This window comes from Pogoniulus pusillus, chromosome 5 (assembly GCF_015220805.1).
Source record: "Pogoniulus pusillus isolate bPogPus1 chromosome 5, bPogPus1.pri, whole genome shotgun sequence".
NCBI lineage: Eukaryota > Metazoa > Chordata > Aves > Piciformes > Lybiidae > Pogoniulus > Pogoniulus pusillus.
Window position 1 is genome coordinate 5,695,128 of NC_087268.1, and position 25,885 is coordinate 5,721,012.

Consider the following 25,885-nt stretch of genomic DNA (forward strand, 5'->3'; position numbering starts at 1 on the left):
TTCACTGCGTCAGGGGAAATTAAGGCTGGAGGTGAGGAGAAAGTTCTTCACTGAGAGAGTCATTGGACACTGGAATGGGCTGCCCGGGGAGGTGGTGGAGTCGCCGTCCCTGGAGCTGTTCAAGGCAGGATTGGACGTGGCACTTGGTGCCATGGTCTGGCCTTGAGCTCTGTGGTAAAGGGTTGGACTTGATGATCTATGAGGTCTCTTCCAACCTTGTTGATACTGTGATACTGTGATATCTCCTCATTAGTTTTTTCAGTATTCTAACTTAGTTTTACTTCTGTTGTTCCAAGCAGACACAAGCAACCAAAGCCTTCAATTCCTCCTTTTGAATTCCCCCTATACTCTTTTAGTGTAATGATGTGAATATCTAATAAGAGGACTAAATATTGGAGCTTAACAAACTTTTCTGTAGCTAGGAGCTGTTTGAGCAGACCTTACACCTTGCATGAGTGATAGCTCTGTCAGAAGCAGAATTTGCTATCCCAGTTGGCTTTAATCAAGTATATTCTGATGTCGCAGGCTAATTTGCTGACCAGACCTTTGGTCTCTTCTTTATTTTCTTTGCCTTTTGGTTTTATAAGTTGCATATCAGTGGTATGATTTGAACATAAGGTGACACTGTGTAAGACCAACACGGTGTGATTTATTTTAGTTAATTCTGCTGAGCAGGCCAGACATGCCAAATCAGTTGCACTTCAGAGTAAGCCAAGCAATAAATTGCATAAATAAACATCTAATTGAGTTTGAAAGTGGTAAAACCAACATAACATCAACTCCATCTCAACAAAATGGCAAGAGGCCTTTTCCTGGCTAATACTGCCCTCAGAAACTGTCTGACCAATGCTGTAATGTGAGTGATGTGGACTCTGGCTTCTTCTTCCTTCGTCCAGATATCAACCTCCCCTAACTGCCCACCAATACTTGAAATATACATTTGTCAGTTATCTACACCACTTGATCATGTCAAGATTCCTAATAATTTTTCTCTTTATCCTGAAAATCAGTTGCATTTTTTAGACCTGCTTGTATCTACTTTCATTTACTAGTCTCATCCTAAAGAAGTGTTATTTTGTTTTGAAGAAAAACATTTCTTTAGCAATCTTTTAAAAGCATAAAAAGTCTAAAGGTGTAACTCATCTCATACTAATACATCTAATATTAATTCATCTAATACTAATACATCTAATACATCTCATTGCTGTCTACAACTACCTGAAGGGAAGTTGTAGCCAGGTGGGGGTTGGTCTCTTCTGCCAGACAACCAGCAACAGAACAAAGAGACACAATCTCAAGTTGTGCCGGGGTAGGTATAGGCTGGATGTTAGGAGGAAGTTGTTGGCAGAGAGAGTGATTGGCATTGGAATGGACTGCCCAGGGAGGTGGTGGAGTCACCATCCCTTGAGGTCTTCAAGAAAAGATGAGGCACTTAGTGCCATGGTCTAGTTGATTGGCTAGGACTGGGTGCTAGGTTGGCCTGGCTGATCTTGGAGGTCTCTTCCAACCTGCTTGATTCTATGATTCTATGATTCTGTGATCACATACTAATGCTCTTCCAGGCATTTAAAAAGGTGAGCTAGAGAAGAAATAGGTAATCAATTTTGTCTTGATTTTTGTTTTGAAAACACTGCTGTCTTCAGATAAATGTGGCGTTAAGTGTACAAGAGCTGGTTGGTGTAAAAAGTGACCCGCACTTGTAAAGTAGGTGAAAGAAGTTCAAGGTCTGTAGATGCTGAACTGATAGGATTAATGAAATGTTATTACATTTTTTGCTGGATACAAACATTATTGCTGCAGGCAAGTCTCTCTGTTGAAGGAGATATTTCATTATATAAGCTGTAAAGTCAAGTCAGTTTGATTTGTTAAGTTGGAAAAAAACTTATTTTTTATTATCCATGATTATTTTGGCCTATCTCTAATTCTCTGCTGTGTGATTGTAATATTTTTTTGCCATGTTACTCAAGTTTTCTCCATAAAAAAGAAAAGAAAAGCTGGTTATCTGTACTGAATAAAAATATGAACCTTTACTTAATTTTACCTTTTCCTTCTTTTTTATAGAAGCTGCAAAGAATCAATCCTCCTTACTGTTGTTCAACCTTACCCTGTAAGTATTGTCAGTTTTTTCTGAATTAGTTTCCTAGCAACACTGCACCTCTTTTTTTTTCCTGCTTATATTCTGTGTCTCTACCTTATCTGTGCAATGAAAAGAAATAAGTGAGATAAGGGCTGTGTCTCTTAAAGGTGATGTTTAAGACTGTGTTGCTGTGTCCTGCGCACAAAGACTGCATTAGCAAGTTAAGTAATAATAGTATCTTTAAACTCATAGGTGGAGCAGAACACTGAGTTCCACTTCAATTTCTGATCTGGCACAGCTCCTGGGTATTTTCTGGATTCTGCCTCAGTCCCACAGAGTTACACTGCTGTATCGAGCCAGCTGTACCTTGTGAAAGGGAGAGCTGTGCTAGGCGTGTGGAAGCGAGAGACCGGCAGGAGATTGTGTGAAGCTGGCTTGAAGGGACCAGGGGAAACTACAGCCCACCTTGGAGCTGGCTGATGCAATGTTTATTTTCTCCTTGCTCAGTGATTTGTGGGAGTGGGTTCACAACATATGAGCTTAAACCCATCTCCCATGATAAAGGAGAGAAGCCAAGCCGGGAATGAAGCACATCTCTCTCTTCTCATACAGCCATACACAGCCCTGTGCATTCCTTGCAGGCTGCTGAGGGGCATAAGCCATGCATCAGGAGTGATTTCAGATTCAGCACGTCCATTCAGTTCCCTACTGGCTAGCCTGCTACACAGCACTTCTCATTAATAGGGGCTGGTTGCACAGTTTTCATCCCAAAATATGAGATGGATTTGACACCAAAACGTGAAACAAGTTTATCCAATGAAGCTGCCAAAATAGACATCTTGCAAATGTCATTTGAGCAGTGCTGTGTGGCTTCATCCTACTTACTAGCTTTTATGGCTGGTTTAGAGGTGGCCACATAGTTGTGCTGGTCCTGTACCCTTTCTAGAAGTCAGTCTGCACAGCAACTTAATCATGGGGGAAAAGCATGTATTCCACAGCAGAACCAGGCAGGGGCTGCCACGCTGCATTTAGAGCACTGTGAGGAAGATGGGTTGGGGTCTGGTTGACATCAGCCACGTTGAATGAAAATGCAGGTATGAAAATGCAGGTATGAGCTGACTAAAGAAGGCTAACTGCCTTTGAAGCTTGCTGGATTGTGGTTTTGATCACAGGGAATATAAATAATACAGTGAAGTGGAAATCCTCACCCACTTGCTTTTTTTGTGCAGGTTGACTTAATTTCATCTGTTAACAGACTTAATTCCTTTCTTCAAGTGTCAGGTGAAGAAAGGTCATGTGCTTTAGTGCAGGTATGCGTAGCCCTTTCAAGCAAACAGTAAAGTATTCCATGTGTGGGGGATGTTGTGGCCTGTTATCCCTCTGCTGCTGGTATGAGAGCAAGCCTGTATGTAAGGAACGTTAAGCTGAAACTCAAAGGCTCTATGCACTGTTTGTTTGGTGGGAGGTCTTAAAGCATCAGTGTGGCCCTGCTCTAGTCTCTCACCTGGAAAAGAGGGAGCATCATAACCTACTATCCTCACAGCTCTTTTGGTTCCAGCCATGTTTGAGACCTATCAATGCAGAATCAGTTCCTATCATTACGTAGCACCCAAAAGCTGATCAATAACTGAAATACCTCTAGATGTCACTGAGCTAGGAAGGGCACTGAAACAATTTGCTGTCCTGTCACATATTTGGACTGACGCACTCATACATATATTAGCACTGCCCTACTCTGGCATGTCTGTGAAAGTCCCCCAGGTCTACCTCAGCAGGCAAGGCACACGTTTCCAGAGGTGGTGGACAGTTTATCTCTTACAGGTTAAGATTATCTCCCCAAGAATGTCCACACAGCACTCAGAAGATGTAAGTGATGTGTACAAATCAGTTCCGGCTTTAACTGACCTATTTTTATCCCCAAATTTGGCATGCCTCAGTGGCATGTGCTGAGTTGGGAGAGCCTCAACTGCAAGACCTTTGGCTCTGCAGATTTCCTCTGGTTTGTGTTCTCTCACTATACCTCCCTACATGTCTAGACAAGGGTCTTGCTGATTCATTACATCGTTCCCTAATCACTTTCTACCCCAAGTTTTCCTGGAGTGTAAATGAAAGTTTGCACAGGCAGAGGGAGCAATTGGGATGCTGCCAGTATATACAGCCCAGTTTGACCCTTCAAGCAGTGCAGAGTCCCTCAGTTTCTTCAAACCCTGGGCTCTGAAGTCTCCTGGAGCCTCTTGACTTTCACTGAACAGTCTGTGCCCTCATACTGCCACGCTGTTACTGGTACTGCCAGCAATGCCTGAGCCTGATAGGTGACATCACTCTGAATGATGCCATTCTGGATGTTGCTGCGCTCCAGCTATGTACCTGTTCTGCTCTTCCGTACAGGGAGTCCTTTGACAAATATATTTTGTCTTACAGTTTGAAAGCAATACTATCATCATCAAAAATTATGATGCCCATATGTTTTCCTCTTTTCTTTAATTCTGCCTCCTCCATTTTTCCTTTTTACTATGTTGCCAGTAAAACTGGAAAGATGAAGTAGAAAACAGACAAAGGCAAAGTAAGAGCTTTTAAATAAAGATTGATCTTCTTCCCTCTTCTTGGCAGAAATACAACTTTACAAACATTTAATTGATCTCTCTTCTTGACAGTGAACGTTTTTCTTTCTGTCTTTGCATGAGAAATATAATAATCTGCCAAGATGGATTACAAGAGTGCTGTTCCTTTTTATTTGCACTATTTAGAGTGTGGTTTGGTTTTGTGCTTTCAAGTAACTGTCCTTTATGACTGCAGGTCAAAGTAGATGCAATCTAGATTTCTAGTATTCTGTACTTCATTTAGTACTTTTTGAAAGCTTGTGGATCATTATTGCTTAAGCACATTCAGTTTTGTTTAATGCTTAAACTCATTAACATTCCATTCTAATTACGACAGACCAAAGCATTAGGATTTTTCTTACCACCAACCTACAAATCTCTGCTAGGTTCACATCTCCACTGCTCACAGAGGTCACTGAACAGTGAAGCAGTCTGAAGTTTGGGTTTTTGAAAGAATGGCATTAGATTATAATTGTGACCATTTTGTTCTGTAAATAGACTGTCACCCTGATTGTTGCTTTATTAAGTTTTAAGCATTACTCAAATAATTTGCCTGTTTTGCTGTCTGTTCAGTTTTTATGTGTAGAGATCATTCGCTAGGTAGCTCTCATGATTAATCTCTTAAGCTCTTTGGACATAGTCCAAACCCAGCTGAGATCTGTCATTTTTGTGGTGTGTATGTTCTGCAGGAGGAAAAGGATAAGATCTTTTTCTGTTTTCAAAGAGATGCTTCTTTTTGTAATACAGTTATATATCTGAGACACAGTGCTTGCAGAAAAACTACAATAAATTACACTTATTTATGGATCATAATCATTGTGGCAACAATCTTTTTAGGAGTCTCACACTATTTTTCATGCTGCTTTGCCTTCTGGAATCGTGTAACAGCAGCAACAACCACATCTAGACATGTGGTTGTAAAGAAGGCTATAAAAAGAAACAGGTTTGTCACAAATGCTTCAAAATCTAAAGAGAAAAAGACAACCAAGGTGTTGCTTTAGAAATCATTTGGAAGTCAGATGTGAGCGTTTTGTATGAGATGACTTTTGACTGTTTGAAATTGTGAAGTTAGTATAGAAATGATGTTGGGTTTTTTTTCAAGTGTGTACATCTTTTACAGTTGCCCTGAGGAACTTTTCTACTGCATAACCTCCACATTGGCTTTTTGGTATGGTCAATTCCATACATAGGTTTAATCCTTCACAGGAGAGGACTGTGGGCAGTGTGGTTAATGATGAACTTGCCATCACTTCATTGCATCCTGGAAGTGCTGCCTGGTCCACGACCACTGTCTGATCACTCTTTGCTGTTTGAAACAGCCTCTCAAACTTTTTCCTTTCATCTGTACCACTTCTTCTGACATTTCTTCCTGAAGGCCTCTTCTTAGACTATATGGATTTTTCTGGATTGTAGTTGTACAAATGTGATGGTTTGGGTGTTCCCTGCCCTCCCCCCACACTTTGGAAAGCACACAGACTAGACTCAGCCGGCTATGGACATATGAATGAAGCTTATATTTACAGCTGGCACAATATACAAGCAGATATTTACAGTAAATACAGTTATAGACAGAAATATACAAGGTAAAAGGTAATACAGAAACACAACTCCCCTTCCAGAAACCTAAGTCCCCAGGAGGGGTTCCCAGCTGCCTCTTCACCTTCCCCCTACCCCTCTCAACCTTACCCCAGTCCCAAGGAAGAATGGAGGTTTGGCCAGGGGGTTAGGAAGCAAAGTGGATTAGTCCAAAATGGAGGTTAGAGAGTAAGATGCAGCTCAGCCAGCAGCCTGAGTGAGAGTGGTTATCTGTGTTTTTATTTCTTGTTCCTATACATCTCAGCAAGCCTGTGAGCGAAGTAAACATCACCATCATTTTCCTTTCACAGCCTGTAATCTAGTTCTTCTCACCAAAACATTCTAGCCTGCTTCAAACTGGCACAACAGCTATCTGTTAGGAGCAGGTATAAAAGTTGTGTGAATATCAACACAGCAAAGACTATGAGAAAATCCCATGTGAACTTCCATGTTAGTTATTTTCAGCAGAAAAGAGCCTCTCCATCCTTCACACTGTGCACTGTTTTCTCCTTCTAGGGCTTTACCCATTCCTCTCACTGTTGCCATTAGATCACCTTTCAGTCTTCCTTAGCCCTTTCTGCCATCTCAGGTACATTATCATTCATATAATCCTTCATTTGTTCATTTTAGCCCAGATTTATAGGCAACATTTCATACATTCCCAAAGGTCCTTGTCCTTGCAGTGTTGTAGAGCTAAAAGTAGTCTGGCATGAGTGACTTTATTGTACTTTTCTGCACTGGATTAAGAGCAGTCACCTGTCTATGGTAGGTAATCATGGATGTAAAGTAATGTAAGTGGCTGAACTTTGGAGAGGCAGAAATCCTTAAAGACCAGTGGTAGGGATCGTATGAGGGAGCTCCACACATAATAAACACAGGAAGATGGCCCAGGCCCATCTAGTCAGGAGGTGAATTGCAATGTCTGCACATTCCTCAAAGTCTGAAGTTGACCTGTGGTTTCACTGACAGGTTTTAGGCTATTCAGCCTAGTAAACTGGCCTGGTTTTACTTTAGATGGAATGGAATGGATTTTCTCAGTGCCTGTATTAAAGTAGGTTTGGCTATCCCCCACCTTACAGATTCTGCACATTATACATGTATAGGATTAATGACCAGCCTGTGATTACCATCTACAAATAGTAAAACATAAGTACTGAAAATAGTAAACTATAATTGTCTATGATAGATCACCAGCTTCTAGTCCAGAAGCCAAGTCTGAGTGCAGTTTCAGCACTTAAATTTGTGCCAAGAGTTTAGCAAAGAAATAGTCACAGTAATGATCTGTCAGTGCCCTATGGTCATAACAAATTACTGCATGGTAAAACTTCACAGCATTATTGCCTCTGTGTCCCTGCCTGCTCTTCTACAACGCTCTTGTGAGCCAGTGTAGTTGTTTCAGCCTTGCTCACAGCTGTGAATGGCACTATTTAGTTTACCTGTGGGTATTGTGTACTGTTCTACTTAGTAAATTGAATTCTTCCTTTTATTCATGTTTTATTTGCTTGCAAGATTTTGTCTCATCAAATTGCCTTTAGGGATGGATGAAGAAGTCAACACATTTCTGTGGTCGTGCAATTTTTCTTTATTTCACAACAAACAGAATATTTCATGTTTAACTAATGACTAATTTTAAGTCACAAACTTACAATTTATTGCATGTGTACAAGTTATGGCTATTTAAACTTCAGTTTCTCTCAGATCTTTGGTGTGCTCCGTCACAAAGCAATTTTTCTTTTCACCTTATGACTGTCATAGAATCAACCAGGTTGGAAGAGACCTCCAAGATCATCCAGGCCAACCTAGCACCCAGCCCTAGCCAGTCAACTAGACCATGACACCGAGTGCCTCATCCAGGCTTTTCTTGAACACCTCCAGGGATGGTGACTCCACCACCTCCCTGGGCAGCCCATTCCAATGCCAATCACTCTCTCTGTGAAGAACTTCCTCCTAACATCCAGCCTATACCTACCCCAGCACAACTTGAGACTGTGTCCCCTTGTTCTGTTGCTGGTTGCCTGGCAGAAGAGACCAACCCCCACCTGGCTACAATGTCCCTTCAGGTAGTTGTAGACAGCAATGAGGTCCCCCCTGAGCCTCCTCTTCTCCAGGCTGCACACCCCCAGCTCCCTCAGCCTCTCCTCATAGGGTTTGTGTTCCAGGCCCCTCACCAGCCTTTTGTTGCCCTTCTCTGGACACCTTCCAGCACCTCAACATCTCTCTTGAATTGAGGAGCCCAGAACTGGATGCAGCACTCAAGGTGTGGCCTGACCACTGCTGAGTACAGGGGCGGAATAACCTCCCTTGTCCTACTGGCCACATTGTTCCTGATGCAGGCCAGGATGCCATTGGCTGTCTTGGCCACCTGGGCACACTGCTGACTCATCTTCAGCTACTATCTACCAGTATCCCCAGGTCCCTTTCTTCTTGTCTGCTCTCCAGCCACTCAGTCCCCAGCCTGTAGCTCTGCTTGGGATTGTTGAGACCAAAGTGCAGAACCCTGCACCTGGCCTTGTTAAATCTCATCCCAATTTACCTCTGCCCACCCATCCAGCCTGTCCATACTTCTGCCTTGTTTCACTTCTTTATGCTAGCTCTATCCACACTATCCTCTTCCAAATGTTAAATCCTTATTTTTCTTGAGCATATGTAAAGGTTTTGTTGTTGTAGCACCTTTACTGGCAAGAGCACTCAAAAGGCCTTTTGCAGCAAATAAACACCATTTCACTTGGAATCTCCCCTGAACTGAAGTTGACCAGCAAAAGCAGACAAGGCACAGGGCATTCTTCTTTTCATTGAAAAACAATTTCCCTCCAAATGTAGGATATTGTTTTTGAGAGCTATCAAAAAAATGACCTGATATAATTCTGCTGCCAAAAATAGGACCTAATTTTGAAAAATCCATAAAAGGAGGAGAGCAGAAAAGCACAAACCTTTTCCAGAAAGTCTCTTTTGTTATAGCAGACCCTGCTGATGGGATGCCCATTGATTGCAATTCCTAGCAAGTAGGGTTTGAAGGAGGGCCTCAGTCTTCACTATCATTTTCTCCAAGCAAGTCTCTATGTAAGGCTGCTTTTCTCTTGTTAGCAGTTTCTCCAAGTAGTGTTGAAATGATAGCTGAATTTTCACTGACTTCCACGTAAGCAAGTAAAAATGAACATGAGCCAGCAGTGTGCCCAGGTGGCCAAGAGAGCCAGTGGCATCCTGGCCTGCATCAGGAATGGTGTGGTCAGCAGGAGCAGGGAGGTCATTCTGTCCCTGTACTCTGCACTGGTTAGACCACACCTTGAGTGCTGTGTTCAGTTCTGGGCCCCCCAGTTTAGGAGGGACATTGAGATGCTTGAGCGTGTCCAGAGAAGGGCGACGAGGCTGGGGAGAGGCCTTGAGCACAGCCCTACGAGGAGAGGCTGAGGGAGCTGGGATTGGTTAGCCTGGAGAAGAGGAGGCTCAGGGGAGACCTTATTGCTGTCTACAACTACCTGAGGGGTGGTTGTAGCCAGGGGGAGGTTGCTCTCTTCTCTCAGGTGGCCAGCACCAGAACAAGAGGACACAGCCTCAGGCTGCACCAGGGGAGATTTAGGCTGGAGGTGAGGAGAAAGTTCTTCCCTGAGAGAGTCATTGGACACTGGAATGGGCTGCCCGGGGAGGTGGTGGAGTCGCCGTCCCTGGAGCTGTTCAAGGCAGGATTGGACGTGGCACTTGGTGCCATGGTCTAGCCTTGAGCTCTGTGGTAAAGGGTTGGACTTGATGATCTGTGAGGTCTCTTCCAACCTTGGTGATACTGTGATACTGTGACTTTTGGACAGGGAGCAGTGCTTTGGTCCCATAGTGTGAGGTTTGTAGGATTTTGTAGCATTTTGATCCCTTGTTAAAATGCATCCTCTGTTTTTCAGAAGTCACTCTAATTAAGCTGTTTCTGTCTGTGACAACGCAAGTACTTTACTTGCAGTGATAAGTGTTCTGCCTTAGTGTAAATGCCTCCTGCTTAATGTCGTTAACTGAGGATAATGGCTTCCATTTGGCTAGAAGAGTATCAGAAACAAATGAACCTGGCACTCTAGGAATCATTAATTGATAGCCTTCTTCACCTACAAATCTGATGACATTAAAATGGAATGGAGCAGCCCATCATCTTGCAGATAGTTTGTTAGATCAGCAAGTTTCAACAATCAAGCCCATCTGTTTTCCTAGCTGTTTGCCACAGCCTTTTGAAACAGTTCCTTTGTCAAAGAGAAAGTATCAAGTGTGAAGTTGAGGCAGGGGTAGAAATATAGAGATTATGCCATTAAATACTAAAGCTGTACCATTACTCAGCCCTTTAACCAGCAGAAGACATTCCCCCAAATACGTGGCACAGCTGTTCTAGATTTTCTTACACACTTGGTTTGTAGTTTGAAGCTTTTTAGAAAGCAGTCTGCTTCCAGACTCACCCAAAGTGTCTGGCATGGGGCCAGAGTCCTGACCACACTGCCACAGCAGAAATGGGAAGGGAAGGAAGCTCTGTGCTTTATGATAGACCATGGAGCACTCCTTTGGCTGTGCAGTGTGCATGTCGATCGCCACATCCCGGAGGGATTCTTGAGGACTCAAGTATATTCAGATCTTTCAGTTGTGCTAGACTTCCCTTTCACATCTCAGCAATGACATTATTGAAGTGTTTATGCCCACGCTGCAAGTGACTTTTGAGGCTGCGGAAAGGAAACGAGAGAGGTTGTAGAGAGCGACAGAGACACATAGCGGTTTGCCAGATTTGCTGTATGGGAATAACCTTGCCAGAATCCAGAAGAAAATTTGGCAGTCTGCCTGCAAAGAGAGGCCAGACTGGTGACTCATCTGCAGTAAGAGCAAACAACTGTAAAAAGCCTTTTCCAGCAAGAAGAGTAAGTGAAAGCCACTCTTTTCTCTTTCCTCTTGCAAGGGAGAGCTGGTAGCCTACTCCTACAGCAGTGGTGCCCAGTAGCAGTGGGAATCAACTGGTTACAGTCCATTTCTTGGATGCCATATAGCTTTTGGGCCCCTTACATGCTGCAGAAAGAGACTGTGTGGAGAGGAGAGAAATCAAAAAAGACAGATGTGGAATTATCATATTAGTCTTAATATTATTGCATATGTGTGTTTCTAGGAATTCATCTCCAGAGTACACTACATAAGCATGCTTCTGCAGCATTTCTGTGCTGTCCCTTCTTACTGCAGGCATATCTTGAGTCCCCTGCCCTGGGACATTAACTATTTTTATCTGTGATTTCATTTTATTTTCTTTTATTTTCTTTTGCTTCTTTTCTGTGGCTGTTTCTCATCTTCTGGGGGATCTTCTGCATTTTTTCAGCACTGAGCTTGGTTTGGTCCTGGGGTTGAATTTTCTGTCATTTAGTGTAACTGAGTAAAAAGATGTATGGTCATAGCTGCTAGAGAGGAGGTAAGAAAGAATGAACTGTAAAAGTGAAGAAGCATTCATTTTTATTTCTTGGTTCTGTTTTGTGCTCCAGGAATTATTGGATGGCTCTGATATTTCCTGGGAGAATGTGGCATCTTTCATTCCTTGTTCACTGGTTGATACTGACCCTATGGTAATAGCTACACATTTTCAATGTGATAATAAGTCAGTGGCATACAGAAATGAAACTTCTTCCTGCTAGTTACTAGAAACAGGACTTCTGCTTCCAAAGAAAATAACTTTTAAAGTAGTTTCAGTAGGGATCAGAGGCAACAAGAGCATGTGGCCTTGGACTGCTCCATTATGCCTGCAGATTGTTAGCTGATGAGTGATGGTGACAAGACTTTCTGTGTTTACAAGGACTACTGTCATGCCACGTTGCTAATAGGAAATGATTCCAAGATCATCGTTGCTGATGCTTGCTATAATTTCTCACAGGCAAAGAAACACAAATCAGTCTTTTCAGTATCCAAAATTAGTAAGCCTACTTCTCAGGAGTTAGAGGAAGATTCTGAGAATCTCAGTTCACATTTTACTGAAGCAAATGGACCAAAACCTGGCCTGAAAGAGCCCAGTGGTTTTCAGCCAAAGACAGAATTTCTTCTGATGCCCATTACCCTGGTTATGGAGTTAGGCAGTGCCAGAAGCACTGTTTGAAACCTGCTCTGAAAATAGAGCTACCAAGCTTCTGCTGCTGAAAATGGAAATCCTGTTGACTGTGAATATTTCATTTGTTGCTAAAAATTAGTTCTTAGTCAAACTCCTCAAACAGACTAAAATTGATCACAGGTGAATCCACTAAATAATGGAGTAGGTAAAAGTCAATTAGGTCCCAGAAGAAAATGAGGAGGACTCTTTCTAGACTTTTAATCTATGAAGTCTCACAAAATGCCTGATCTTTGAAGGCAAACCTTGCATAGTGTGTAGGGGATACCTATAGGGGAAACCTGATGGCCTGCAGGTGCCTTTTGGTGGCTCCAACCTGTGCTTTGAAGTAGACCAATGCAGTGAGATGCCACTGCATTTGGAGAGCTCTCAGAAGCTTTTTTTGGCAAAAGCTGTGTGTATATCTGTGTCTAGTGGATCATAGGTTATGCAAAAATTTTCCATTCAGTGTTGGAAGGAGAGGTCACTGGCTGGTCACTGGGCAGTGTCTGTTCCTGCAGAAGCATTTAATGGGTAGCAGTCATTGTGCAAGTACTACAGGGAAATCGTTTGTACACCAAGAGCTCATCTCATCGCTCCAGTCTGACAGTGGGATAACCTTGAGTATCTGTAGTCTGCATCTCTGATTCTTTATATGTGTGTGTACTTATGTATTCTCTTGGGAAGAAGCACTATAGTTTGCCTGTATCTCCGTTCTTCAGTGAATAGTATGCAAGGCAATGCTGTATACATGGAGCTCCCAATGTGTGAGGAGCAGGGAACAACTGAAAAAGGGAAAACATGTTTAACTTGAAATGTTGTGATATATCTTGTCATCATTTTTCCTTCCAGTCTCCTAAATCAGCTTTTATTAGTGCTGCAAAAAAGGCAAGATTGAAGTCCAATCCTGTTAAGGTGCGCTTCTCAGAAGAAGTAATTATCAATGGCCAGGTGTCGGTGAGTATTCAACTACTTAACCTCAGGAAGGACTGAGCATTTAATCCAAAGGTATGCCTCAAGAGTGGAGAGTGAAGGATATCTACGTGGTAGGAACAACTGTGATAGGCTTGCAATGGGAAGTGTTTTTTTCTGTTTCTGAAGTTTTCAGGAGGTTTTGTTAGGCCTGTAGTAGTGTGAAAAATGTGTCCTTCCTTAAAATACAATTAAAATACTAGTGGTGATAGCATATTTATGTCCCTTTTTGTAGTCTTGGTAATGCTTACTTGTTTTGGTGGTGGTTTTTTTTTTTCTTTTCAGAAAGATTTTGTAGCAGCAAACCCCATAAGCTCAAGAGAAGCAACACGTCAGGAAAACAGATTAGCATTACCTTACAGACCTCTTTAAAATTTATCTACTTGAACTTGTTGTTTCCAGCCCTCGGGCAAAGTCAGCTTCCCTTTGAGAGACACTGAACTCCTTAAATATGAACTCCCAGCTCATTTTCATAATTTACCAGGACATCATTCTACACTGATGTCTTTATCCAACACTCTTCCAAACGTAAATTGATACTGCATTTTGTCAAAGGCAATTTCTGTCTTAAAAGCAAACAAACCAGCTAAAGCTTTGTTTCCCTTCCTTTTTCCTGTTTATTTTACTGTCCTTGTTATGAATCATCACAATTAAATAGCAATATTACATGGTTGCTTTTCCTAAATGCTGACAGACGTTAGCATTTAATATCCAGCTATAAAGAGAAGGTAAAACATCTTGATTGTAATCCTTACTAATGAATCTGCATTTCTCATATTGGGGGCTGAAGACACTAAATAACTCACTCTATTCAAAGACACATTTATACATCTGGTTTTCTATTCTGCTGAAAGTGTTTCAATAGAGATAGCATTTGTTGTCTGAGAGAAGGTATTTAGGGAAAGAAAATACTCCAATCCAGGCATAAAAAAAACCCCACCAGATCTATTTTTTTCAGGAAAGACACCTGCAGAGTGCAGTGGTCATAAGTATGGCTAGACATTTGCAGGGAGGGCATTGCTAATTCAGCTTGCAGTCTGAGCCAATACACTCCCTTTAAGTTGTTGCCTTTCTATCTGAACCATATCCTTCTGTAGAGAATTCAGATTTCCTTTGTTGTGTGTTGTAATCTGATTCACTAATTTGCTTGGCAGGAAACAGTTAAGGACAATTCACTTCTTTTCATGCCAAATGTTCTGAAAGTGTATCTTGAAAATGGACAAACCAAATCTTTCCGTTTTGACTGCAGCACTTCAATAAAGGTAGGTTAGATATATCTTAGCATGAGATGCCAAAAAAGCTAGTTAACTTTTTAAGACCTTCAGTAAGGATAATTTTCTTGCTTTAAGAACAACATATACTAATGTGTTCAGCTTGGGCCAGACTCATACTTAAGAAATGATGAGATTTTGGTCCATTTTCCTCCTGCTAAAAATACACTGCATTGTCAATGAAGAAGAAATGGAAGGGATCATTTTAATGTGCCTAGAGCGCAATTAAAACTGCATGGTCCTATTAGTTTGATATGCTGCCAAATGCTAGCATGATTTGTCAGCAAAAGTTGGGAACTAAGAAGATTAAGATGTTTGTGGCTAATTAAATAGCATCTAGCTTGTCATCCAGTGAACTTGGGACGGGATATTGTAGAGTTATGCTAATGATAAATCACCTGTCTCGGTGTAGTGCCCCCTATGCCTTCCACAGCATGTTTGACATAGAGAAATAAAATGCTGAAGCCCTGGCACACAGCTGAGAGTGTTTGGGAATGTCTGTGACACTATTCCATGTAGGTTGCTAAACCAGAGGCATCATTGATATGCCTTGGAGTAGCATGGTAGGCAGCATGGCTAGCAGTGTTTGGCATGCTGCCAGCCTCTTGAGTGTTTTTGTTTGGGGAGCTAGTTTTAATGAAGATTAGTTGCCAAATCTACTTCACTTCATGGTAGCATGCGTTCTTGGGACACTGAGACAACAGAGGTGCATGGGTGAGAATGCTCAGTACAGGCTGCACTGCCAGCTTTTCCTGGTTTTCAGGGGTTGTAAAGCTATGCCTGTTTGAAGAAGGACTGCCTTTGTGCGCACTGTAGTCCAGCAGTCTGCTCAGCCAGAACAGCAAGGAGAGTGATTTACTATGGTATATGAGAAAATTTATTCCACTCTGAAGACAAAACAGACACTGATTACATCTGAAAATTAGCTTCATTGTCTGCTTATAGTTCATATATATACTTTAGACCTATGTTGAGTGCAGGTAATGGATGTATGCCTCCGCTCTGCAGACATGGAATACTGAAGTCTGTCAGTCCATTTTTTCTTTGGTGTACCCAGTGACCTAGCTGTAATGATTCATAGATCCATACACCACCAGATTGGAACTGACCTCAAAGATCATCTAGTCCAATATTTCAGGGCAAGAATATAGTTTAAACGAGATGGCCTAGCACCCTGTAAAGCTGAGCCTTGAAGCTGTCTAACATAAGGGAATCCACCCCCTCCCTTGGGAGTTTATTCCAATGTCTTATCATTTGAATGATGAACAAAAGTTTTCTGGCACCCAGTCCAAATCTTCCCAGTAGAAACTTGTGCCCATGATGTTATAAGCCTGCTTTGACCTTACTCATCCTAACTATTTTTAGGAATAATTTCCTTTTCAGTAAATTCACAGTTATGTATTTATATATATGTATATATACACGAAATACATAGTCATGCACAGCTACACATTAAATATTCTTGCTTGTATGTGTGTATATATTCCTCATTAGAGGTGGGTGGGTGTGGATTACTGCTTCCTTTCTTAAACTGGAGAGAAGCAGACTTGCCCCAGTTGATTGAAGGCAAGTGCAGGGGTTTTGAGCAGTCCAGTAACTCCCCACTTAACGATGAGGGTGCAACCAGTGCCTTACCTGCAGTCCTTGATTTCCTTATTGCTGGGAGGTAGGACCTGAGCTGACTCTTAAGTTATTGGATGAGAGGATAGCCTAGCAACAAATTTAGTTCAGCAATTCAGTGTCTGTGTGCCTTACTATCATATTTTAAGAGATTTGAGACAGCTAGCAGAAAACAGTGACATTATTACACCTTCTTTTAAAATTACTTTTAATGTTACGTCTTTTCATGTTACTTTTAAGCCCTTTGGGATTATAAATAAAAAATATAAATATAAATTCCCCATTAGTCAGAAGAGTATAACATTAACTTCCGTTATTTAGAGTGGATGCTTGCAATCTATTAATACCATCTTACATTCTTTACAATGTATGGAGTTGTCCTCCTCCTACATACATTTTTCATCCTTCTGCCAATATGGTGTTGATTTTCCATAAACATACTGTAATTGATCAATTAATCTTCCTAAATTATGTCAAAACACTTGGATTATGGTTCATCATTATTTTAGTAATCCTTATCCATCTGGATACTTACATATATCTAAGCAGCTTTTGGATGGATGGATAGAAATGTTTTAATCTTTTCACCAGCATAATGTGAAACTCTTTTTAAATTATGAGTTGCTAAATATTTCTTCTTGCCTACTACATTCCCTAAAGCAAAAGATACCTTGCCAGGTGATAATGATACTCTGCATATATTTACAAAGTATTAAATGAAGGTAAAGTAGGGATTGATTGAATGCTTTCATGAGGAGGTCTGTTAGCTGTTATTTTAGAAACTATTGCTCTCCAGTGAATTACCCTTAGACATGATCCAGTGGGAAAATAAAAAACCACTAACTAAATTCACTGAAAATGAGGTTTGCATTATAAATAGGCATGGCCTATGAATTTAGAGCTATTGTTCTGCATAGAATCATAGAATCAACCAGGTTGGAAGAGACCTCCAAGATCATCCAGGCCAACCTAGCACCCAGCCCTAGCCAGTCAACTAGACCATGGCACTAAGTGCCTCAGCCAGGCTTTTCTTCAACACCTCCAGGGTCAGTGCCTCCACCACCTCCCTGGGCAGCCCATTCCAATGCCAATCACTCTCTCTGGCAACAACTTCCTCCTAACATCCAGCCTGTCCTTCCCCCGGCACAACTTGAGACTGTGTCCCCTAAGTCAGATAGTAGAGTTGAGATGCCAAAGCACGACACTTGGCCTTGTTCAATCTCATCCCATTGGCCTCTTGACTTTTATGTCAACATTAAAAAAATCAAGAAGTGGACTTTAAAAAAATCATCCTTGCCATCAACAAAAAAGACCATTTATTTAATTTTGTTGTTGTTGAACATATGCATTTGGTTTGCACTGCTTGGTGTCACTGCCCCAGCAGTAAGTGAGAGGAATAGGTGCAAGATGATCTCCTGTTTGCTGATGGAGAGGTTTTATTTCCAGGAGACATGATTTAAGGGCCATGCAAGTATAATTTGTACGTTAAGCTGCACTGAAAGGTGTCCATTCACAGCAATCCCTTGTGTATACTTTTTCACATCCACATCTGCTACCATCCCAAGGATGCTTGAATACAAAAGTGCTGTTTTTTCCAGTAGGTGAACATGTATGGTGTCTTGTGCAATTGTGCAGAGCAGGCATGAAACATGACTGTCATCCCATTTAACATCTGGGTTTCTACTCTGTGCTGGGCACAGGCAGGGTGCATGCCAGTGATGAGCTGGGTCCTGAGTGCTGCATTAATGTAAACATATTTTATGTGTCCTTTGTTAATTAGGATGTCATCTTAACACTCCAAGAAAAGCTTTCCATCAAGTGTATTGAACACTTCTCCTTGATGCTGGAGCAGAGGGTTGAAGGATCTGGAACGAAACTCCTTTTGCTCCATGAACAGGAGACTCTAACTCAGGTTTGTGCAATCATATATGAAAACAACTCTCTGGCAACAACTTCCTCCTAACATCCAGCCTAGACTTCCCCCATCACAACTTGAGACTGTGTCCCCTTGTTCTGTTGCTGGTTGTCTGTGAGAAGAGACCAACCCCCACCTGGCTACAACCTCTCTTCAGGTAGTTGTAGACAGCAATGAGGTCCCCCCTGAGCCTCCTCTTCTCCAGGCTAAACACCCCCAGCTCCCTCAGCCTCTCCTCATAGGGTTTGTGTTCCAGGCCCCTCACCAGCTTCATTGCCCTTCTCTGGACATGTTCCAGTACCTCAACATCTCTCTTGAATTGAGGAGCCCAGAACTGGACACAGTACTCAAGCTGTGGCCTGACCAGTGCTGAGTATAGGGGGAGAATAACTTCCCTTGTCCTACTGGCCACACTGTTCCTGATGCAGGCCAGGATGCCATTGGCTCTCTTGGCCACCTGGGCCAAAAGGCTCTTCTAGCCTTTAAGCACCTGACTTTGCCATGTTAACGTTATTTTCTTGTGGTGATAGCATAACACACAGAAGTACTCAAAGCTGGCTCTTCCAGCCTAGCTATCTGTCTCTGAAGTAATTGGTTAAATCTTTGGTGCAGTCAGAAGGATCAGAGTAAACTAGTGTAGTTAGCTTCTGAAATTCCCATCCAGAGCTTTTATTTATACTTTATTTTGCCATTATATATATCATTCCATTACAATATTTCATCCAGTTATTCATTACCTATGTCATGGTGCCCTATGAATATATCCAGATTACAGCGTTGCATGCTTGTACTGACCAACATGCAAAGCATTCTTTTTGATTTTTAATGCTTTGGGAGAGATTTGCTTTGATCAGAAGCCCTGGAGTAGAACTCTTAACCCAGAATAACTCAGAAAAAAAATGCTTCATTTCTCACAAATTGCCAAATGTCTTAAAACAAGCAAGAGAAAAGTAACAATAAAAGCTTCCAAGCTGTGGTTCACTTGTGTTCTCAGTCAAAGAAATAAAACGTGGCCTCTCCACTAAAACCTTCTAGCCCTTCTTGTTTATGAGTATTTTGGTCCTGCTGAAGCACAACTCAGTTTATATTCCACTTGGATGGTTTTCATTAAGATCTGTTTTCTCTGTCCTTTCACTCTGATTTTGAATGAATGAATGCTTTGAGGCTTGGTTGTATTGTGCAGTCATGCCTATGTGAGTCTGAAAATCTTTCAGCTGATGTTCTTGTGTGAAGAACTCAAAAAGGAGCCCATGACAAAGCTCTTTGTTGAATAGACTTACTTTTCCTACTACCAAATGGCTCCCAAGCAGGTTCCTGACACCCAAGACTACAAACCGCGCTGCTTGACTAAGCTCTAATGTGATTGTTGCACTGTCTTAGGTGACCCAGAGGCCAAGCTCACATAAGATGAGATGTCTTTTCAGAATTAGCTTTGTCCCAAAGGATCCCATTGATCTTTTAAGAAGAGATCCAGTTGCTTTTGAATATCTCTATGTACAGGTAAGTGGAAGTACACCCATTGTCAGTGTAAAGGAGAATAGAAAAGGTAGTTGCACTCAGTGTATACATAGATTTCTATCTTCACACAGAAATAATGTCTGCAGTAAATCCTGGGGTTTTCTGTTGCATAAAGAGAATGAATACACTTCAGGAATGTGCAAATTTTCATCATCTCCATCCCCTTCTTTCATAAGTCTCTCCAAACAGTAATGCTTTGATAGCTCTCCAAAATACATTTGGCTTTAGGAAAGAGTGAAGCTGAAGTCATTCCTAATACTTATTTCTGGTACTGTAATATCAGACAGAAATTAGGTCTGAAAAGGAACATACAGAAGAAAACTGATGTACGAGCAACATAGTTCTCCTGGGTATCTCACCAGGTAGAATCCTGCTATCATGAGTCCAGATATCCTCTCCACAGTCTTTGTGAAAGGGGATTACTCTTCTCCCCAGGAAGATTGAGGAGAGCATAGATCAAAATGCCTTCTGCTCTCTGGCAGAAGCACATGTGTTCTTCAGAAGTGTCCATATCCTACCGAGCATCAGACACCTCTGAAAGCCACATACTACCTTCAGTGTGGTCCTACATCGGAGTTTGGGGTTACGCTTTGCACAATGTGTGTGTGTGTGCATATATATCTATAATGCATTTGTTTTTAAAGAAAGGCTGTAAATCATTTTTAGTGCAAGATTTTTGAACTTGATGCTCCCTCTACTGGTTCTTTGGCAGAGCTGTAACGATGTGGTCCAGGAAAGATTTGGACCAGAACTGAAATACGACATCGCTCTGCGCTTGGCTGCATTACAAATGTATATTGCAACTGTGACCACCAAGCAAACTCAGAAAATCTCTCTCAAATATATAGAGTAAGTCGAGAATGCAATGTGTGCTTTAGAAGGGAAGCATTAGGAGTAAGTTGTAGGTTCTTTAAGGTTGTTTCTTTAATATGCCTATATGTGTGCACCAATTTTAGGTTCATATTATTTTTTGCTGGGATTTGTTCAAGTGCATTAAGTAGTCACTTTGTGGTCCATTTACCTTTTAGTCATCTGTTTTAGACATGTGAAATGGCATATAAATGTAAGTAAGATTAACATATTTGCTTTCAGTTATTTGATGGTCAAATCTAACTTCTTATGGTCTGATGCTTAAGGCTTTAGTAGGAATGTAGATGGTCTATTGGTTGTGAAGACTGCAGGGTCTTCAATTCCATTTGTAAGGTTTCCTAAATATACATTGTAACCCAGCAAGCATTTATTTTATGCTGGAAAATAGGCATCTATATCTACAAAGAAGAATCATTCTATGGTTCTAAGACAAAGAAGAAGCAATTTTCCAAGGTGCAACTCTGGGTACATCTGTTTGGAGTTTAAAAAAAAATATACAAAACCCCAACCCCCAAAATGTGTTCTGTGGTTGCACATTGGAAATGTAACTGTGGCATACTCAATCTTTTGGAGTTTGTCCACCTTGCTGAAGGAAACATAAATTTGCCATTATGTTGTTAAGTCTACTACAGTTTTAATTCTGTAATGGCACTTGCCTGTGTAATTAAGTGGTGTTTTGAAAACACAGCACTGACTTTGAACATAAAACCTTTAGATTTATGCTGCAAATGGCACAGTGGAAGAGATGGGATGGAAGAGAGATTATATAACATTTTAAAGCATGTTTTTTTCACAAGTAATGCATAGTTTGAATACAGAAAATAACATGGTATTGAAAAACTTCTTGTTCAGTTCTTCTGTTTCCAGGTGTTTGTTCACTTGGCATCATAGTCACCAATGTTTAGATAAATAATCATCACAAGAATGTGACATTAAATATATGCCTTTTATTGCAGAAAAGAATGGGGATTAGAGACTTTTCTTCCATCTGCTGTGCTGCAAAGCATGAAAGAAAAGAACATAAAGAAAGCACTTTCACACCTTGTCAAAGCAAATCAAAACCTGGTTCCTCCGGGTAAAAAGGTATTACATTTGCATCTTAATGAAAAATGCATTCTAAATAATAGAAAGGATGGCTTGCATGGGAAACATTTAAAGTTAATCCCTTGGAAAAACACCTAGCCATTATATTTTCAAAGCTTTAACTTTTGGTGCTCGATACAACATAGCCAAGAGCAATTAAAAATAATTAATTATACCCCAACTCAACGATCTCCTTATCTTGAGAATGCCAGGGAAGTGGTTATTAATACTTCATGTGTCATAAGGATTCTTTCTTTTAACTCATTTAGTACTTCCTGTTAATGGGAGGCTTAGTTGGGAAAGTTATTGTTCTGTGATGCTTTCATCTGAAACAGGTTATCCTGTGGGCCTGACATAAATGATGCTTTTCAGGATTGGTTTCCATTATGCTGTGGGCAGAGACTTCTCGCTGACCAAGATCAAACTGAATAGATGTTGATTCTTACAACAAATGATGCTTCTTGCTGCTGTAAAATGCTTTTCTTAGCACTAAACTTTCACATAAGCCGGAAAAAAAGCTTGTAGAAGACAGTGTTGCTGAGAAATGCCTTTGTTATGTGCATACAGCTAATGAGGTTTCTTTATGCATGTCATCGATTCTCTCTTTGTAGTCAATGGAGAGAAACAGCACTTTTAGAGAGCGACTCATCTCATCCCACATTAGGAACCCAAAATAGGTCAGATGACTTGTGTCCCAGAAATGCCTGTTTCTCCTCATGAAAAGAACCTGAGTGACTAGCTAAAATGTAAAATGAGCTGTATTCTGCTTGATGACACCGTGTTTCTGAGAGGAATAAAACCCAAACACCTTGGTGCCTGAGCAAAGGTTTGTTGTGATCAGCAGAAATCTTGCTTGGAGGTTTCAGATCACATCATAGAATCACAGAATCAACCAGGTTGGAAGAGATCCTCAAGATCATCCAGTCCAGCATATCATGACTGTGAATGTAGCTCTATGTGTTTGATTTGTGATGCTCAGGGAGAAAAGGCCACCTTTTTGACAAGACAATGTTGCTGAGAAATGCATGCCACTGCACATGTCCCATACTGCCAAAGCTAAAGCTATGTAATGCCATTTGCTTATTGTTTGTGCTAGTGTAAATTCATGGTTCTTTTGGAAGCCACTGCTGCTGCAGGCCTTGCAGGTGATGACAGTAGCATTACAGTATCAGTTCTTGGTGGAAGAGAGGTTGCAACAGTCCCTTCCTGCAGCAAGAGGACTTCATTGGTTTTGCCTCATTCTTTTCAATTTGAGATTTGTTATCAGACAGGTTTCAGAAACAAAGCATCTGAGCTCATTGTCACCTTATAGAATCATAGAATCAACCAGGTTGGAAGAGACCTCCAAGATCAGCCAGTCCAACCTATCACCCAGCCCTAACCAATCAACTAGACCATGGCACTAAGTGCCTCATCCAGGCTTTTCTTGAACACCCCCAGGGATGGTGACTCCACCACCTCCCTGGGCAGCCCATTCCAATGCCAATCACTCTCTCTGTGAAGAACTTCTTCCTAATATCCAGCCTATACCTACCCTGGCACAACTTGAGACTGTGTCCCCTTGTTCTATTGCTGGTTGCCTGGGAGAAGAGACCACCCCCCACCTGGCTACAATGCCCTTTCAGGTAGTTGTAGACAGTAATAAGATCACCCCTGAGCCTCCTCTTCTGCAGGCTGCACACCCCCAGCTCCCTCAGCCTCTCCTCATAGGATTTGTGCTCCAGGCCCCTCACCAGCTTTGTTGCCCTTCTCTGGACATGTTCCAGCACCTCAACATCTCTCTTGAATTGAGGGGCCCAGAACTGGACATAGTATCTTTTGGGAGTCTACTCTCCCTTTGCATGAAGGGAAGCCTGTCATTCTCAGAATTTTCCTGTTTTAAACAACCCCTATGTCTTTCTCCACCAAGTGAACACCCAGTGAAGAGAAGGGGAAAACATAAACTAGTTGCCCTGCTCCAAATCAATTTCCTCTTTGGTGTCTAGAAAAACCTTAGGATAGAGGCTCTTGAAGTGCTGTTCGAGTTCATAAGTTTTTAAATTAGAAATCTAGTGGCTGAACTGAAAATAACAAATGGCAAGAGTTTGTTTTATCTTACCACTTAAGAGTCCAGATGTAAGGACTTATGCCGGTGAGGTATAAGTGTTGACTCCAGACTGAATGAACTGTTTCTTGTCGTCATTCAGCTTTATAAAATATTTCCATTTGTTTCGTTTTAAGCAGTTAATTTAAGTTCAGAGAAGGAAAAACTGAGATAAATTATGGCCTGGTCATGGTATGATCATATGTATTGATGTACTGTATTTAGCTTTCAGATTTGTTCCCTACTATATGTAGTGGAAGAGGTTTGTTTTAAAAAGTAGGAGATGTAGTGATGGAGTGAAATAACATGCCATATGTCACAAGTACCTAGCAAAATGTAATGCACATAGCCAACAACAGCACTTTGTTCTCTCTCTCTGTATAGGTACATAAACATTTAAGAGCTGATCGTGATTATGAATGGAAAGCTGCTGTCTAGCCTTGAAATCCCTCAACGAACAGATGTTTAATCTGAATAGTTTAACATTTTCCTTTCTCTGGAGCAGTTATGATCTTCTTGCAGTGCTCTGATACGCCCATACACAAGTCCTCACTGCATTTTAACCTAACAAGCAAGATCTTAAATTGAGAATGAAATTGTTACTCCATAGCTGAAATTCAAATATCTAATCGCCACGGGCTTCAATGCCATAGGCAGCAGAAGAGACGAGGCAAAGAAGAAGCCTGATACAAGCCAATCCAATCTGTTTATTGCATTCCAAACATGTGTTTTTGTACCTTTCATCAGAAGGCTACACATTGTATTGAACTGCAATTGGTTACATGTATTTGCGTTAGAAATTACATACTAATTAGCGTAGAGACTCATCATATTCTCTCAGCAATATGTACATTGTGTCTAAGCAATCTAAGTCAGCAGAGACAGGCGAAAACCACAGGCTCCAGCCTCACATTTGTTTATATTTGTTACACCATTCTCTAAGGTCATTCCAACCTTCCATTTTATCTCAACTCAGCACTTACTGAGCTCGTGCACTCTCGCCTGTCCATGCCTTATGTTCCAGCATATAATATTCAGACAATTCCATAGAATCACTACATTTAATATTACTATTCCCAACATCTAATGATTCAGTTTCAGGCTTTGCACTGTGTTCTCCTTAGACTACACCATTACATTTTCTTTCTGACTTAGATACCGTATTGATTTCCACCACTAGCTCTTACTGCTGTTTCTCCTTCCTTAGCTATCTGCTCTGCAAGCCAAGGTGCATTATCTGAAGTTCCTCAGTGATCTGCGATTATATGGAGGGCGTGTTTTCAAGGCAACACTAGTGGTAATATTACTCTTGAAATAGTCTCTCTGTTCTCTTGCTTTTATTTTTTTAACTCAAAATACTCTTTTTTTTTGCTAGAGCTGGGCCATATATACTTATTTAGAAGTTTAGAGTCTATTCATATTGTTGTGGAAGGGAGAAATTAATTGATGCGAGAGGATATGCTATAAAAATATATCATTTGTTAATTTCAATATTCTGAGCTCTTGCCACCCCAACCACTGAATTTTAATATCAAGATTTGTTCTTACACAGTTATGGAAGACATTCTAGGAATAACATCAAACAGTAACTTGTTAATAACTAGCAAACATTCAAACAATAAACAGCGAGAATCATTGTGGTCAGTATGCCGCCTGGGGTCAATACACCGTTTGCCCAGTAGATGGGCCCAAGGAGCTCTTTCTGCTCTATGGCAGAAGGCAATAGAATTACAGAGGCATTAAAGCATTTAGTCACAAATTCTTATTAATTATAATCACCCTCAGAGGCTACAACACAGCCTATACAAGGGTCCAATCTTCGGGAACTCTGCCTGTGGACTTTAAGGCTGTGGATCCTCCTGGCTTCAGGGGAAAGGATGCAGACATCTCTGACCTTGTCCTCCTAGCTTCTTCTGGCAGGACCTCAGGTGTAGAGGCAGGATGTGGTGCAGTCTCAGCACAATGTCCCGCTGACCACACAGGCCGATGGCGTGCAGGCAATCCAGGGTCTGCTCCTGGTAACTCGCAGCAGTGGAGTTTACCAGGCAGTGACAAGGCGGCAGGCGTGCAATAGGGTGCGTGGCTGCACGGGAGACTGTGGGACACTCTGTCTCTGTAGAGAAAAGCAGATAGCACAGGCAAATAGCAAGCAGGCAGGCAAGCATTAGAGTGAGCACTGCAGGTGAGCACATTGTTTACCTGTGTACCTCTATTTATTAGATGTG

At 41.4% G+C, this 25,885-nt stretch overlaps 1 protein-coding gene across 7 annotated transcripts in view; it reads left to right on the forward strand.

The window, feature by feature from the left end:
• The window catches only part of FRMPD4 (FERM and PDZ domain containing 4), a 318,694-nt gene that overhangs the window by 279,930 nt on the left and 12,879 nt on the right, over nt 1-25,885 (forward strand). For all 7 annotated transcript variants that reach the window (XM_064143073.1, XM_064143067.1, XM_064143068.1 and 4 more), the window contains exons 5-12: nt 2,062-2,107; nt 13,181-13,285; nt 14,455-14,562; nt 17,972-18,103; nt 19,487-19,606; nt 20,337-20,473; nt 21,451-21,577; nt 24,868-24,957. In XM_064143073.1, the coding sequence (XP_063999143.1) occupies nt 2,062-2,107; nt 13,181-13,285; nt 14,455-14,562; nt 17,972-18,103; nt 19,487-19,606; nt 20,337-20,473; nt 21,451-21,577; nt 24,868-24,957 (865 nt within the window). The remainder of the gene's footprint in view (nt 1-2,061; nt 2,108-13,180; nt 13,286-14,454; nt 14,563-17,971; nt 18,104-19,486; nt 19,607-20,336; nt 20,474-21,450; nt 21,578-24,867; nt 24,958-25,885) is intronic.